The 15052-nt window shown below is 43.5% G+C and overlaps 1 protein-coding gene across 2 annotated transcripts in view; it reads right to left on the bottom strand.

Annotated features, from left to right (window-relative positions):
* Positions 1–1958: 1958 nt before the first annotated feature.
* Positions 1959–15052, bottom strand: part of LOC129129192 (protein spinster homolog 3-like) — a 31945-nt gene continuing 18851 nt past the window's right edge. For both annotated transcript variants that reach the window (XM_077188791.1, XM_054646955.2), the window contains exons 8-11: positions 14672–14861; positions 12059–12124; positions 5309–5407; positions 1959–2760 (exon numbers count right to left, since the gene is read on the bottom strand). In XM_077188791.1, the coding sequence (XP_077044906.1) occupies positions 2593–2760; positions 5309–5407; positions 12059–12124; positions 14672–14861 (523 nt within the window). In that variant the 3' untranslated portion in view covers positions 1959–2592. The remainder of the gene's footprint in view (positions 2761–5308; positions 5408–12058; positions 12125–14671; positions 14862–15052) is intronic.

Below are 15052 nucleotides of genomic sequence, written 5' to 3'. Positions count from 1 at the left end.
AAACAACTGGTATTTCAGTTGAGGCCTGAAAATCTCAGTTCCCCCACTGGCCATGTGCCAGGACTCAGTGACTTTCCCTAACACAGGTTGTTGGTGGCTGGCATGAAAAGACTGTAATGTCTGAAACAGCTCCAGTGCAGCACAGCCCCCTCCAGCACCAAGGGAGCCCCTCCATGCAGAATTTGGTGACACCCACTAAGAAGCAAAATCAAGATCTGCAGAAAATGTTGAGATTCTCCTCCTCATACAAATCCCAGTGAGGAAGTTCCATCTTTAAGAGACAGGACCAAGCAGCTGATGGAAGCAGCTTCCCTGCCATGGAGGCAGAGCTCCCTGGGCTGTTCCATGCAGGGGCTGCATCTCTCCATGGCCTCTGCCAGCAGCTCTCAGTGAGACAGCACAGGGCAGCTCCAGGGAGGCCCAGGCACAGCTCAGATTATCCAGTTGTCAGTCCTGCTAAAGGCAGAAAAAAATAACAAAAATACACATTCTTTGCCCATAAATTGAAATGAAAGGGAGAGGCATTTGAAAAGATGGGATGAGTAGTCAGTGTGATCCTGCTCATTTCTAGGCACTGACTTTCACAGAGGAGATGGAGTAGGAGGAGGGAGGAGTTTGCCATGGACTGCTTGTACCATTTACAGAACAGCATTTGGCATCTCTTGCTCATATGTCAAATACGTGCCTGCACCGTGGGCCAGATGCAGCTCCTGATGAATTTTTTTAAGAGGAATTTAATGCTGACATAACAAAAGTGATAAATTGCTCAACTGTTTGCAGGGCAAATCCTGAATGTACCAATAGAGAAGCACATGGAGCTGCTGACATCCTGCCATGGGGCTGAAGCACTTAGGACCTTTGCAAGCATTCATATCCAAGAGCAAAAATCCCTCCTTTGATATGGGGTCCCTGGCAGCACAGGGGTTTCCAAAAGGTCAGTGCTATAATGGCCATGGCTAGTTTTTACAATCAGAAAGAGTTGCTCAATCTTTCAGAATACAAACTTTTATTTTAAAGACAATTATTACACTCTCACTGAGTACCACTAAGTTTGTCTATTATTTCCCATAATGGTCACATTTCACTACCTAAGTCAGATTTCAGAACAGATTTTTTAAATATTATGTAGACAGAGAGAAGAACAAAAACCTGCAGTAGCTGAATTATGCTATTTACAGTGACATTAGACATTCACAGTCATTACAGGAATATTGTGCCTTATGATCCTTATGATTTACTGGGAGAATCATGCAAAATTTACAACACTTTACAATTCACTTGCCAATATCTTGCTTAGGCTTTAAGGTGCTACTGAGAGCTAAGCCAGGACAAACAATGGAAGTTGGCCACAGTGGTCATGTCCTGTTTGGTGCCTGGCATGATATTGTGACAACAGATAGCACATCCAAAATCCCCTTCACTTTGGAGATAAGAGTTCAAATGGACAGTGATAGTTAAGTGGTTTTACAGGTCCTACTGCTCACTCATGAGAGGAGATACTTACCCAAGGCCTGAGGATACAGTGAGGAGCCTCCAAGTTTTTGGAAGAGGCACACCATTAAGAGGTTACATATAAAACTATCACAACCCTCCAGTCTTGAATCTGACATGACTTTGATCATTTTTGCTTGACTTTGATTGTGTCTGCTTCTCTTGGTCATTTTAGACAACTTAAACTCTTTTTACTGCCTACATTTTCTGAATTGTACAGGCAAATCTCATCCTGCTGAGAACTCACAGGCCTCCCTAATCTCCAGGAGATGTTGTGCCTCCAGAGCTCCTGCCTTGTTGAGGTCAGCAGCCATGCTGGTGACAGCTCTGTAAAACACCCTCTGGAGCTCCCCAGCCCACAGAGGACAAGGGCCTGGTTATGGATGGGGGAGGAGAGTTGCCATATGCCAATGCATGAGCAATTTTTGACTCGCAGTCAAAAGCATCCAAAAATTCTGTGTGCAGGATTTTGTGCCATATGGAGGAATTGTGATTTGGCCTTTTCCCCAGCTGTATCTCATTAAGCAAAAAAGGGAGGAAAAAAGGGAGGACATTCTTTTCTTCTGTGCAAATCTCTCCCCAGAGTTCATCTTCCTTTGAGGGACAGTTCATTGCTGGTGCCTGGAAAACCAAGTCTGAGCAGAAGGGGGCTGGAAGAATCCAGGTGCTTGAGGACAGGGCTCTGTCCAACCCAAAAGTTTTTTTGTACATCTTCTATACTTTGAACGTGACTTCTTTTGGAAAGAGGGAGAAGTGCTACAGAGAGACAGGACTGGTTCTACAGGGCTAGAAAGAGCAGAGTAGAAAAAGAACCTCATGTTCCATGAAGTCTGCAGGGGTGCACTACAGTAAAGGGTGCTGTTTCCATGTACTGCAGCTTTTTGCACTAACAGCATTTTGCTTGTGAGCTCTGTGGTCTGTTTGTGTGAAAGGTTTGTTTAATCTGAGGCTTCACTGAAATTTTGTCCTTATAGACACGGATGTGGCATTACCATAAGGCAGACATTAACATGGTTTAATGTTACAGAGACAATCCCATGGCTGGTGTCACACAGGTGACACCACATCCAGGTTTCAAAGTTACAAAGACACACAGACACCTCAGATCCTCTGTGCTTCTTTCCGATCTTCCTCGATGTAGAAAGATGTCAGGAGGAAAAATCCTCCTCCAAAGACCCCCACAAAGGCACAGGTGACAAAGCTGTACTGCATGCTCCTGAAACTCCACTGCAGCGAGGGCACGTTCCTGGCCTGGATGGCATTGGAGATCTGGGGAGGGAACAAGGCTGCATTAATCTGGAACAGCACCTCCACCCTCTCCTGCTTTAAACAGACTCTTTACACTGTGGGCCTTGAGAAGAATAAAAGAGGCAGACAGGGATGAGAGTCTGCTCCCAAAGTTTGTCACTGCACTGCTCTCCAGCTTATCCTTATCCATCCTTATTCTGTGATTCTGTGATTCCAAAGGGTCAAGAAATCTCAGGTTGTTTTGCACTTTCAGTGCCTCCAGTCACAAGAGCAGGAAATATGTTTTACCATTTCCTAGCCCACCTCCAGACTGCCAGCACAGGCTGGGCATGGGGCAGTGACCTTTGGCATTTCTTGATCCTGTTCAGTAACTTCTGTCTCCCTTATTGGCATCCAGGGTATAGAAACAGGAGGTCAAGCAGCAATATAGGCACAAACAACAACACTCATTAGACAGGCAAAAGATGGAAATTAACCTAAGACAAGAGTGGGGTCTGCTTTTGAGTCAAAAGGCATTTGAGGAGTTATGGAGTGACATTGTGAGTAAGTGGGAGGAAGAAAATACCAGGCAGGTGCTTTTTGCACTGGTGGGACAATGAGGTTTTAAAGGCTATAAATGATACACATTAATTTTATTTTTGTAGACAGAAGGAAAATCTGATTTCCAGAAACTCAGTGAGATTCAACACTTAACCCAGGAACCTGAAATCTCTTCTCAGCATAAACAAAGAGATAAATGGTGAAAGCAGTCATTTTTATTCCCACAGTTGCTCTTGAAGGTTAGAATATACTGTGTGACTTGAAATGCATAAATACAAGACTCTTCAACCTTTACTGGGTTTCTATGATTATTTATGACAGTTTAGGAAGATAAGAGGAAGATCAACTCTAAATGGGTACCTAGGGATTACAGCAAGCATAATGGCCATGATACAAACCTAATACATTTAATTTTAAAATGCTTAGAGAAAAAAATCTCTGAGGTGCGGAGGGAAGAAAAACAGGCTTTGAAAAAGAAAATTCCCTGATCCTTCAGCCAGATTTTAAGCTAAAAGTTTGGCTGAAGCAGGTTAGGAAACATGGACATGAAAGTAGAAGATTTGGTGTTTAACCATCAGCAGTCATGGGAAATATTGGTGTGTGGGCTAACAGAACATTCCAGGGGACAATGTGGGTGCTCAATACACAGGAACCCACTTGGACACAGAACAGTTTTATTCCTGGGTTTAATGCCTCTGTTCTGAGATTAATCTCATCTGGTTAAGCTTTTTTTAGGTTTTAGGGTTTTTTTAGGGTCTTCACTCTTTCAAGAGCTGCTCTTTAAGGTGACTTCTGCAGGATGCAGCACAAAGCCTCAGTTCTGCCCCAAGAGGGCAAAGGACAGAGGGCAAGAGGCACAAACAGTTTAATCTTTCAGGTAGAAAAATCAATAGATTGGTCAAAGGGAGAATGAACTAGACACATTTCAGCTTTTGGGGTACCCCCATTTTTGCATGCCATCTCAGCCATTTTCCACAGAGATGTTGGTTGTTGTGGTGTACACACATGTACAGTCAGATATGTGTGAGAGCAGGAGTTCCCTAACACCAAGGAGCAAAGTGGTTTCTTCATTTGCCAAAAAAAGAAAGTCAGCAGGGGTAATCCCTCAGGGAGAGAGGCTCTCTTCTTTGCCAGACAGATGATAGAGTTGAGCCTCTGGTTTCACCCAGCTGAGGACAAGGGGAACCTCCTGTGTGGCTGGGCCAGCAGCAGCTGGGCAGGCACAGCTCACTTGAACATTGCTGGCCCTGTCTCACCCTGACACTGTTAACAGGGGGTGAACTCTTTAAATAAACTTTCATAAAAACTAAACTTTAAATCACTGACAAAGACTCAATCTCCCATGTCAAGTAAAGCAGAAAACTCAAAATGGGTGCTTTGTTAGCTACTGTGTCTTAAAATAAATGGAGGAAGGAAATGAGACTGTCAGAGTCCACTGGAACTAAAATTAATGAACTGCACAGAGAAAGCAGAATGAAGCTGGTTTGCACAGAAGCACCTAAGATCAAGTAAATGTAGGAAGGGCAGAGAAATCAGGTCTCAAGGAATGTGGGAATTCAGGGTTAAGGTGATTTGAGACCAGAGCTTCAAAGGTCAAGTATTATCTAAAGACAACCACTGCACCCCTTTTGTTCTGATTTTCAAGACTTATTGCAAGATTTCAAACTTCAACTTTTGAACTAAGTCTTGGGTTTTAACACACTGAATTAATTTTCATGAAACTCACAAACTTAGCAGAAAGTGCCTAAATCCTATGACACTGTCTCTGCAACAATGTATGCCTCTAAAAATATATGAGCCTGTAAATTTCTACACACTGGATAGAACTATTCACACCTACAAGCAGTGTCACAGGACCAAGTGCTTCATGCAGGTAAAAACATTTAGAAAAATGTCTCTGGTCCTAGACTCAGGGCCAGCAATTTGAGTAATTTCTGGTTTTGGACCGGGTAGTGCCTATGATTCTGTGAGTATCAATTTCTAGAAGTTTTACCCTAAGGAAAATTCAGTAAGGAGAGAATTCACTTACAGCTCCAATGAGGTATGGGCTGCCTGCATCTCCCAGCAAATGGCTCACCAAAATCTGCAGGGCAATGGCTGTGGATTGTCGCCTCGGTGCCACCACGTACTGAAACACAGCACAGCCCACAGAGAGGGAACATCAACACAGGGAACTTCAGCAGTGCCCAGTGCTCCAGAATATCCCAGAGACATGGGCAGAGCAACACTGATGTATTTCATATTCAAACACTCTTTACAACTTTGTAAGACAAATTTCATATTTGAACAATGTTTACAACGTTGGGTATGGAAAAGTTATTCTGAGCAAAAAGGTACACTGCATGTTTTGCTGAGGAAAAAAAACATTCAAGAAAGGAAAACACAGGAGAAAATAACAATAAAGTAACTAAACTGTGGCTCACATGTGTCCATACACAGCTCAGAGCAGCTTGTACAGATCCATTTGGCCAGGCAACCAACAGAAGCCTCCAGGCAGTATCCCTTGCAGTCACAATGATTTGCTAATAAGGATTCAGCACTGACAGTTTCTCAGAAAAATATCTTATGACCTGGTCTAGACTGCTGAGGGAAAGGGGGTGCCTGGTACCTGGAGGAGCTGTAAAACATGGCAGCTGAGGCCTTGCAGACCCCTTGAAGACTGAAGGTGGGGACCCAACCTGGCAGACCAGAAAGTGGCTGGTGATGTTTTGATGGTATTGCCTGTAACTGGGAAGCACCTGAGACACAAGGTACTGTAGTAACAACACCTCACACTGATTTGTTTTTCAGTGCACACAGTTTAAATAACAAGCTGGAGAAGAAGATGTGGTGCACATCCAGAACATGGCAAAGCATCATGTAGATTAGAACAATTTTGTCAAGTGAAATATAGTAATTTCAGGGCAATAAGAGCTCTATGCCTGTGCTACTGAAGATCAACTCTGCCTGAAGAAGCCTTTCAATAATACATTTATGCAAAAAGCATTCACAGTCAGAATGTTTCAGAAGCAATTTCAAACCTTCATACCTCTGTTTTCCAACCAGACTTGATTATATCAGAAACAAAAGGCTTAATGTTTTCTCAATCCTCTATTCCACAGTTTGGGGGGGTCTTCTTGAAACTCACCTAAATGTCACTGAGTATGTCTCACACACTCATTAATAGTATGATTGGTGTTTTACCAAGGGACAGACTCAAGGTGTATGATCTATACTGTGGCTGTATCACTGCCTTCAAGGAAACATTAACATGCATGATAAATTTGGTTTAAAACTAAAAAAGACCCTGCTCTCACATTTAATTTAGAGTTCTGGTCCTGCTTACTACATCCTGCAACCAGTTTCAGTAGAGAACCAGAGAACACTGGCAGTGCCCCTCTTAGGCACTTGGCCTCAACCCTGGATACACAAATCACTCTTAAACCAGCATTTCTGCACCCAGCAAGAGAGCTCTGAGCAGCTGGATTAGAACAGGCAACCTCCTTCCTTTGCACATGTGCACTAATGCATAACCTGCTCCATTCCTATTCCTCCAAAGCAGGTATTTCTAAGCATGGATAGAAGATTTCTTTCTCATTAGGAATATTTCCCTAGAGTGCTTCAATAATAGTAAATATTAGACCAGGGATGCTTTGGAGATCTCTCCAGAGTTACAGAAAACCACTGTGATGTCATGTTGCCAAAACACTGCATCCATCCAGTGTAGGAGCAGAGTTATGTGAGATTGGCTGTTCTGAAATCCTGGTTGCCTGTGGTATGGAGGAACAATCCAACAGCTCCTTCTCACTGAGGCCAAAGCACACCATGGCCTAGACTGAGGCTGTGCAGTCTACCCACTTTTTTTTTCTCTCAGAACCTACCTGGATGATGAGCATGCACACTTGTGAACAGGCTCTCTTGTGCAGAGACAAAAAAAACGACAAGAGGAAACTCTGAGCTTGGGGAGCAGACCTGGCTGTGACAGACTGTACTAAACTGGAGGCTGTCAGCTCTTGGCTCTCTGAGGTTTTCATGTCATCTGTCCTAGACTCAAATTTCTTTTATGGATAATGACAGGCTGTGTTTGAGAAATGCAAATCAAATATTGTTATGCACTTGATATATCATGGGCATTGCAAGCATGAGAAAAGCTAAATGTACTTTGGCTCTCCCAGTGCCTTGCACCACTTCCTTACTACCTTTACCTAATATCCCATATCTGCAACTACAAGAGATGGAACAAGACTGTAACAAGAAAAATACAAGAGAAGGATGGGGTGTTTCCTAAAGTTTCAGGGCTCATACAAACTCTGCCTGTGCTATCACTCAGGTTCTTCTGCACAACAGAAACTATACTCAAGAGCTCAAGGCACTGTGGGGTTCACCAGGAAAAGAATCAATAAAACAGTCCCACAGGGACTCTGAAGAAGCCATGGCATCCTGCTTGGCCACAGGGACTGCCCAGGACCCCACACCTTGGCAGGAGTGGAGGTGACATCCTGCACCCTCCTCCTCTGAGGAGATCCAGCCCAGGTGCCTGGACAGAAGCAGGTGCCCCAAACAGGTGCAGTTTGCAGATCCCTTGTTGTTGCACTGCAATTTCCTATTTTGCCTTCCCATCTCCCTCAGGTGTGCCAACCTTTCCCCCTCCCCCTTTTGCCCTCCTGCCTAAGAGCTGTCCATCAATCTTAACATTCCAGCAAGGGCATCGTGTGGTTGGCAGACGCTCCTCAGGTCTGGGCTCATTGGCCTGTCCAAGTGTCTGTATCCCAGGAGCCTCCCCCTCCTCACACCTGGTTGGCCCTCACCTGTCCCTCCCCTCCCCTTGTCCCCGGGGCTTAAAAGGACACGAGACCATGTGGCCGTGTGTCTGTCTGAGAGCTGTTACCCCATTCAGAGGTCTACCATGCTGCAATAAAACTCTGGATTAAAGACTCTCTGACAGAACCTGCTCCTTTTCTCTTCACTGCTGCTTGAATCTTTTCCACCAAAGGTAAACTGAGTTCCTATTTTGCCTGGATTTGTTCTGAGTACCCAGCTGCAGCACCCAGCCAGCCAAAGGTATCTCTGAGGTGAAAACACCACAGCTGCAGCCTTTGGTCCAGCAGTGAGGCCAGGCAGGACACACCCAGAAACATTCGGGGTCTAATATTTAATACCTTGTGCTGCCTCTGGAGGTTTCAGAGACTCCCCTGCAGACTCTGCCTCAGAGCTGTCAGCTAAAAAAGCAGATGGATCACTTGGTGGTTCAAACAGGCTGGTGAACAATTCTGTGTCTCCCAGGGCACTTCCAAAGACAAGGACACCTTGGTAGCCTTCCCAAACCCCTCCAGTTCCAACATCTCCTACACTATTAGCTGCCAAAACCCTGCAAGACAGAGTTCCATAACCTCCCAGATGGCAAACGTGTTTCACAAGGAACACTCCAAGAGCAGCCTCCCAATAAACCAGCAAGGCAGCTACAGCACTTCTCCACTTGCACATGAGGACTGTAGTGGTTCAGCAGATATCTTTGTGTACACTGAATAGAAGGCACAAAGGTGGCTACATGCAATGCCTCTTGATGCAGCAGCCACAAAGGGAGGAAGTCCTTATCATTCAGTCAGCATCTTCCTTGTCTTCAGCTCCACAGGTCACAGCAGAAATGAATTCCTGGCTACATTGTGTGGTTATAGTGCCATGGGAAGAAAGAAAACTCATTTTCATGGCAAACTAAGAGCATGCATTAGCAAATCCAGCTACATTATCAGAGATCCTACCAGTTCATATAGGAAACAAAGCAGAAATTACTGCTGTTATCTATGGCACCCTTCAGTCAATATAACAGCAGTAATACACTGAACTCCTGGGGTTTCAGCAGGATGAAACACAACTCCCAAGTAAGATTGTCACTGAATGAGCAGACATCTACAAATTCAGCTCAATTCCATCATTTTCTGATAAAACAATTAGTAGCATTTAGAATTCAAGAGACCCAACCCAAAGCACATTTGTGGTAATAAACTTGATGTCTGTTCCCAGGGTAACACAGCACCCCAGAGCTCTGCCAAACTTTTCACCTCCCCACTTGTTCCCAGTTGATACAATATTGCTGGTAAGTAATCCTACAATATTCTAAAATAAATGGAAGTTAGGGATGTTGGTCACTTGGGAGACAACTTCCTTCTCTTCTAGATTTACATGGATCCAGGATATGGCAATGATGGTCCCCACAGGTTTCCTGCAGGCTGCAATGTGATGCAGCATTCCCTCAGAAAGCTGAGATTGGACTGATGGAACTGAACAAAAGCTCTGTTTGGATTCAGGAAGGAATTGAAAGAAAGAGCTGATAGCAACTACCTGCCTTGCTCTCCTCACCATATCACCATTTCCTAACTCAGTGATGTCACCTTCCTCTTTAATGGTGACAGAGGACAGAATTAAAATACAGATGTAGGAGTTCAAAGAAAAGTAAATTGAGAAACTTAAAAAAGTTGGTGCCTCAACTCATGTAAAAAGAATGGCAATGGTATTTATACTTGTTTCTGGTGCAAAAAAATTCCCCAATTATTTCAAAATAAACTGAAATAGAAGATAGATAAGTAAAACCATCAGTCTGGACCAGTGGTAGTTTTTCTGCACCTGTTCACTGCTGCAATTATCTCATAGGATAATTCTGTCTGACCATTCTGTGAGAGTTAAATAAGAATCAAAACCCTCCTGGCTGCTGGCTGAGATTTTAAGCAAGCAGCCAATTGACTAATGCTGACTGCATTATTTACTATTTTATTAAAATTCCAGAGTGCAGAAAACTGACATGTAGAGAGCAGCACCGTGAAAGAGAACATAATGCACAGTCAGTGTCAGCAGGGCTTTGCTGAAGACCCATGAAATGTAAGTAGCTCCATTCCTTCATCTCAATCAGGATGTAAAGAGAGGTTCCTCAGCTATGAAATACAAAGATAAACAGACTCACACCAAGGCAAGGTCAGCAGTGGAAGGAGAGCCCTGCAGTGCTTCACAGCTGGTCCCTTTGGTCACTAGAGAGTGCTCAGCACTTGGCAATGTACTTTCTGATCCTTTTACTCTGTAATAGGGATACTTTCATCTCTGCTCAGCTTGTCCACTACCTGGGTTCAGTTAGCCAGTAGAGATACCAAGAAATTTGTATATCTGAGCAATTCAGACCACAGTGCCAGCAATTTCCAGCTCCTGTGATAGCAAGGGCCAATGACCTGTGCTCCACTGGAGGCACAGGCTGCAAGGTTTTTTCCTGTCCTCCTTGTGAACTGCTATTGTGCATCACTGCATGTTGTGCTACACATGAATGCACTCACTGTGGCTCTTAAATGAAAATTGTATTATGACCATGAAGTTTGCAGCAGCAAATGGATTTCAGCTCCCTTAGAATGAAACACTATTACATAAAATGGGAAACACTCACTGACTTTTGCTTGGGAATAAACAGTCAAAGATCTCTGTTCTGCTGTCCCTTAACTTTGTGCCTTCTCTCACTTGTCCTGATGGCTTTACACAATTTTCCCACCTTCAGTGCCACCTGCAGCAGCATTGTGCCTGTATCACACTTGTCTGAACAGTCCCTGTCTCACAGGGAGCTTCCTGCTTGAAATATTTGGGTTACCATCACATCCACAGTTTCTCAGCACAGGGATCCCAAAGTAGAGTTTGGGTCCCTTGGGTGATCTACTCCTCATAGAAAAGGGTGGTGTCAATTTAAATATTTTGTCTTATGCCCACAGGTAGCAACAAAAAAACTGTCAATCATATAAATAACTTACTTTGGTATTTAAATCAGCTTCCTGCAGTCTATCAGATATGAGCATTTCTTTGCTTGTTGCACTGATAAACCATATTCAACTTGTTCATATTATGGATTATTAAAAAAAAAAAGTCATATAAACTACTTGATAAGACTGTCATGCTCTGTGTAGTTCAGCAATCACAGTATCTGCCCCAGGCTTTACACAGACATCTATTACTGACTGTGGAGCTACAACCTAAATGAAAGGTTGCCAAATTTTTATTTATAGTAAAAACTCTAGTAAAATTACTAACTCTAAAAACCTTTGAAATGATAAAAAGAAGCTGCTCATCACAGTCTAGACAAACTGTGCTACAAGATGTGTGCTTTTCACATCACTCCTTTCTAAAGAAATTACTGCTGACAGAATCCAAATGCAACCATGCACTGCTATTCCTTGGCTTGTGGTGTCAGCCCTGGAATTCCCAAGAGCCCCTTAAGCATCACTGCTGGCCTGATGCTCTGGCAGTGTAGCACAATTCTGAATTGGACTTGCAAGAGCTGGAATTCATCTGCACTGGATTCTGAACTAAGGGAACTTGCTAATAGTTCATGGATTATCAAGTTTGCCTCATTTGGATCATCCTTTCAAATCTCTGGAAAACAAATAGAAAACCTGATTATAGGCACAAAATGACCTTGTTTCTGGAGCAGACCATTGTCTAGCAGATATCTGACAACACAGGGCTGTAGAGAGGCCCAAAATACCATGGGTACAGACAGCACTAGAGAGTACCATGTGCATGAGTTCAATCCAAATCAGGACATCTTCCTGGGATTATAATAACCTGGACTACTGCAGCACCACACCCTTACTGCCTCTGGCATCCTTGCCCAGCAGTACATTGTGGCAGTGATTCCAAGCAGGATACCAGGAAGGGGATTCCCTGTAGGAGTTTTTTCAGCTGTCCCCAGAAAGCCACCGAGATGATGCAGGCTTAGGAACAATATTACATTGTCAAAACCTTGAAATAAGGAAATAGTTTAATGAGCACTTACCAGCAGTATGTCTGTCACAACAGCCCAGTTTACAGACAAAAACAGTTCTCCAAATGCAATAAAAATCTGCAAAACAGAAAAAAAGCAGTGACTATACTATACTATACTATACTGTACTATACTATACTATACTCTGCCTTGCCCTTCCATATTGTGAAGGTGAGGCAGGCTCACTCACTGTGCTTCTCTATGCAAGAGTTGTCCTACATACCCATTACTTCTAAATTAAACACCTCTGTCTATGCTTACAAACACTAACTTAATCTTAAAGGTGGGGAAAAGAATCAAAGAAGGTGTTTGAGTCACAAATCCTCAGCAGAAGAGCCAAAATAGGAAACATACCACCCTCCCAAATTAACTGCTATGAACTACTGAACCCAAGAAGAGAAAAGCAAGATCCATGGAAGAGAAACATTGAGCACAGGTTTACAAAGTGCACAGGGATGCAAATGAAGCCAAGTGAACACCTCTGGGCCAGTACAAGTACTCCTAAGGGCTCCTTCAGAGAGAGAACTTCCAAAATGGGATGGACTCCAAGGAACAGGCAGTCTCAAAACCTGGGTGTCCTGTGGGAAATCCCTAATCCATCACAGATGGAGACCCAGCCATAAGGAAAAGGGGTGGGGCACTGAACAGTTCTTATAGCTGAGGCCTCAGAAAATATTAACCCTTTCAGCCAGCCCTGGACACAGATTGGAGCAGCCTGCCCAGACTAAGAGAGACTTAAAGGAGGAAAAGGATTAAAGTTACACCATTGAGGTGGAGCAGTGCTAGAAAGCAGAGTCTCTTCAGAAACAGGCCAAAAGTCACATGGCAGCTGGCACAATATTCTTATCTGCTAATCAGACTGATGGCACATTGTTACAACAAGCACTGGGTTTGGTAAGATCTTGGTCACAATGTTGTCCCTGGTTTATAAAATACCAGCCTAGGAAAGGCACAGTGACAAATTCCAATGTTTTTGGAGTGGTGGCTTACATCCTCCTATGGAGAACTAGAGCTAGAATACCCAGGATACCTATAGATATCCTGTAGGTAATAGATATAGATAATAGACTAGGATATCCATACATCCTGTGGTTCTTGTCTGTCCTGTTCATTTGTTTTCTTCTCCAAGCCAGTTTGGGGAAAACAGTTCCTTGAAGTACTGATACACTTAGTAGAGACTATTATCCAGGCAGCTTTTCCTTCACAATGCTTTAGATACAGATATTATAATTAATATATTATTATTAGATATAAGGAAGAAATTCTTCCCTCTGAGGGTGGTGAGGCCCTGGCACAGGGTGCCCAGAGCAGCTGGGGCTGCCCCATCCCTGCAAGTTCAAGGCCAGGTTAGACAGGGCTTGGAGCAGCCTGGGCTAGGGGAAGGTGTCCCTGCCATGGCAGGGGCGTGGAACTGGATGAGCTTTAAAGTCCCTTCCAACCCCAAACCCTGATTCTATGATTCTAATAAAAGGTATGTTTTGGTAGTTCCAACCAAATATATTGATTCACTCATCTATCACAGACTGGCAAATTAAACTGTTGTTCTCTACCTTTAATGACAAAAAAATCCCCTGAGGAACACACTATGAGTGGAGCTTGTGGGATTCTGAGAAGCAGAAAAAGACAATGGCTAATTCTTCTGGGCACTCAGATCTCCACTATTGGATCCAAAATAATCTTCACATTTCACATTCTGCTTTGTGTACACACACTCAGGCCAATCCACTTGTGTTTTCTCTTGGTGTAAAGGTGTTTTTCCACAGGAATACACATTCCTGATGAGTCAGAAGGAAAACCTCTTTGAACAAGCATTATTCTTAGAAGCAAAAAACATGCAAAAGTGCCCTTTTGCAGAGAACTGTTGATTACTGTAATTTACTTTACTTTACATGTTAATCATGGTGATTTTGGCTGTGGAGTCACAGAAAAAATGCACAGGAGTCTTTCCCCAGCTGTTACCAGATTACAGTTGAAATAGGGTTTACATTCAGTTCCCTCTTACAGGGATTTTTTTGTCATTCCTAGTAAGTTTCTGTTTTCCCTTTAACTGAGAATGGAATTTAAGTGATTTATACTTCAGTTTGTATTGCCAAAAGCTTGGCTTTGAAGACAGGCTGGTGATCTGGGCCTTTGAAGGTGAGGGCTAAATTATTCTTAGCAAGAACAGTGTGTATTGTACAGTCCCAACCACACCAACCTTTAAGTATTCAGAGAGCAAAAATAAATAAGAATACTAAACTAGGCACAAAGCATTAAAAATTAACATAAGATTGAGACTTGCTTTAACTACATTTTTGCATAAGGGACATGTTTCAACACAGCTAAATGCATAGTTACTATTCTCTTCTTCAGTGTGGGCACTCTGCAGGACCCCAGGCCCAGTTTTTGTGCTCTGCCTGCCCTTTATACTGCACCAAGGGCTGCCCAGTGGGGCTCCCACAGGACAGACCTCAGCTATGGGAGCACCAGAGCCCACAGCTTACCTGGATACCTTGCCACAAGCCACTGAAACCTCTTGATGGTCTAGAAGACTGCAGAAAAATCTGCAAAACCACCCCTCGTCTCCTCCTCCCCCTTCCCCTTCTCCCTAGGATGCCAAAAGACATTTTGCTAATTGTCACTTACAAAAGTGGAAAGGATGTTTGTCTGGGCCACCATCAGAGCTATGTAGAGGCACAGGGCAGACATGAACATGCTTGTGGCACAGATCAGAGGATCAGCTTTGTTGTTTATCTTCCTTAAACGTCTTGCAGCTTCTGCCCCAGCAATAATACCCAAGATTCCTGTCCCAATGGTGATGCCTCCAAATATTAGGCTGGTGACAAAGCAAAGGATTCAGCTGAGCATAGTAAAACTGTACTGTGGAAAAACAAATGGTGTTAGCTTGTACCTGTAGTTTCAGAGGAATCTTTAATAGGGAAGTTGAATTTTTATTCCACTTGATGTGACCCTCCCACTCCTTCTAAATGGATGCAATCCCAAGCCCCAGCTGAAGCTATGGCTTTG

This window comes from Agelaius phoeniceus, chromosome 20 (genome assembly GCF_051311805.1).
Source record: "Agelaius phoeniceus isolate bAgePho1 chromosome 20, bAgePho1.hap1, whole genome shotgun sequence".
Lineage (NCBI taxonomy): Eukaryota > Metazoa > Chordata > Aves > Passeriformes > Icteridae > Agelaius > Agelaius phoeniceus.
Note: the sequence above shows the minus strand (reverse complement) of the source record. Positions and strands in the feature narration are given on the sequence as shown.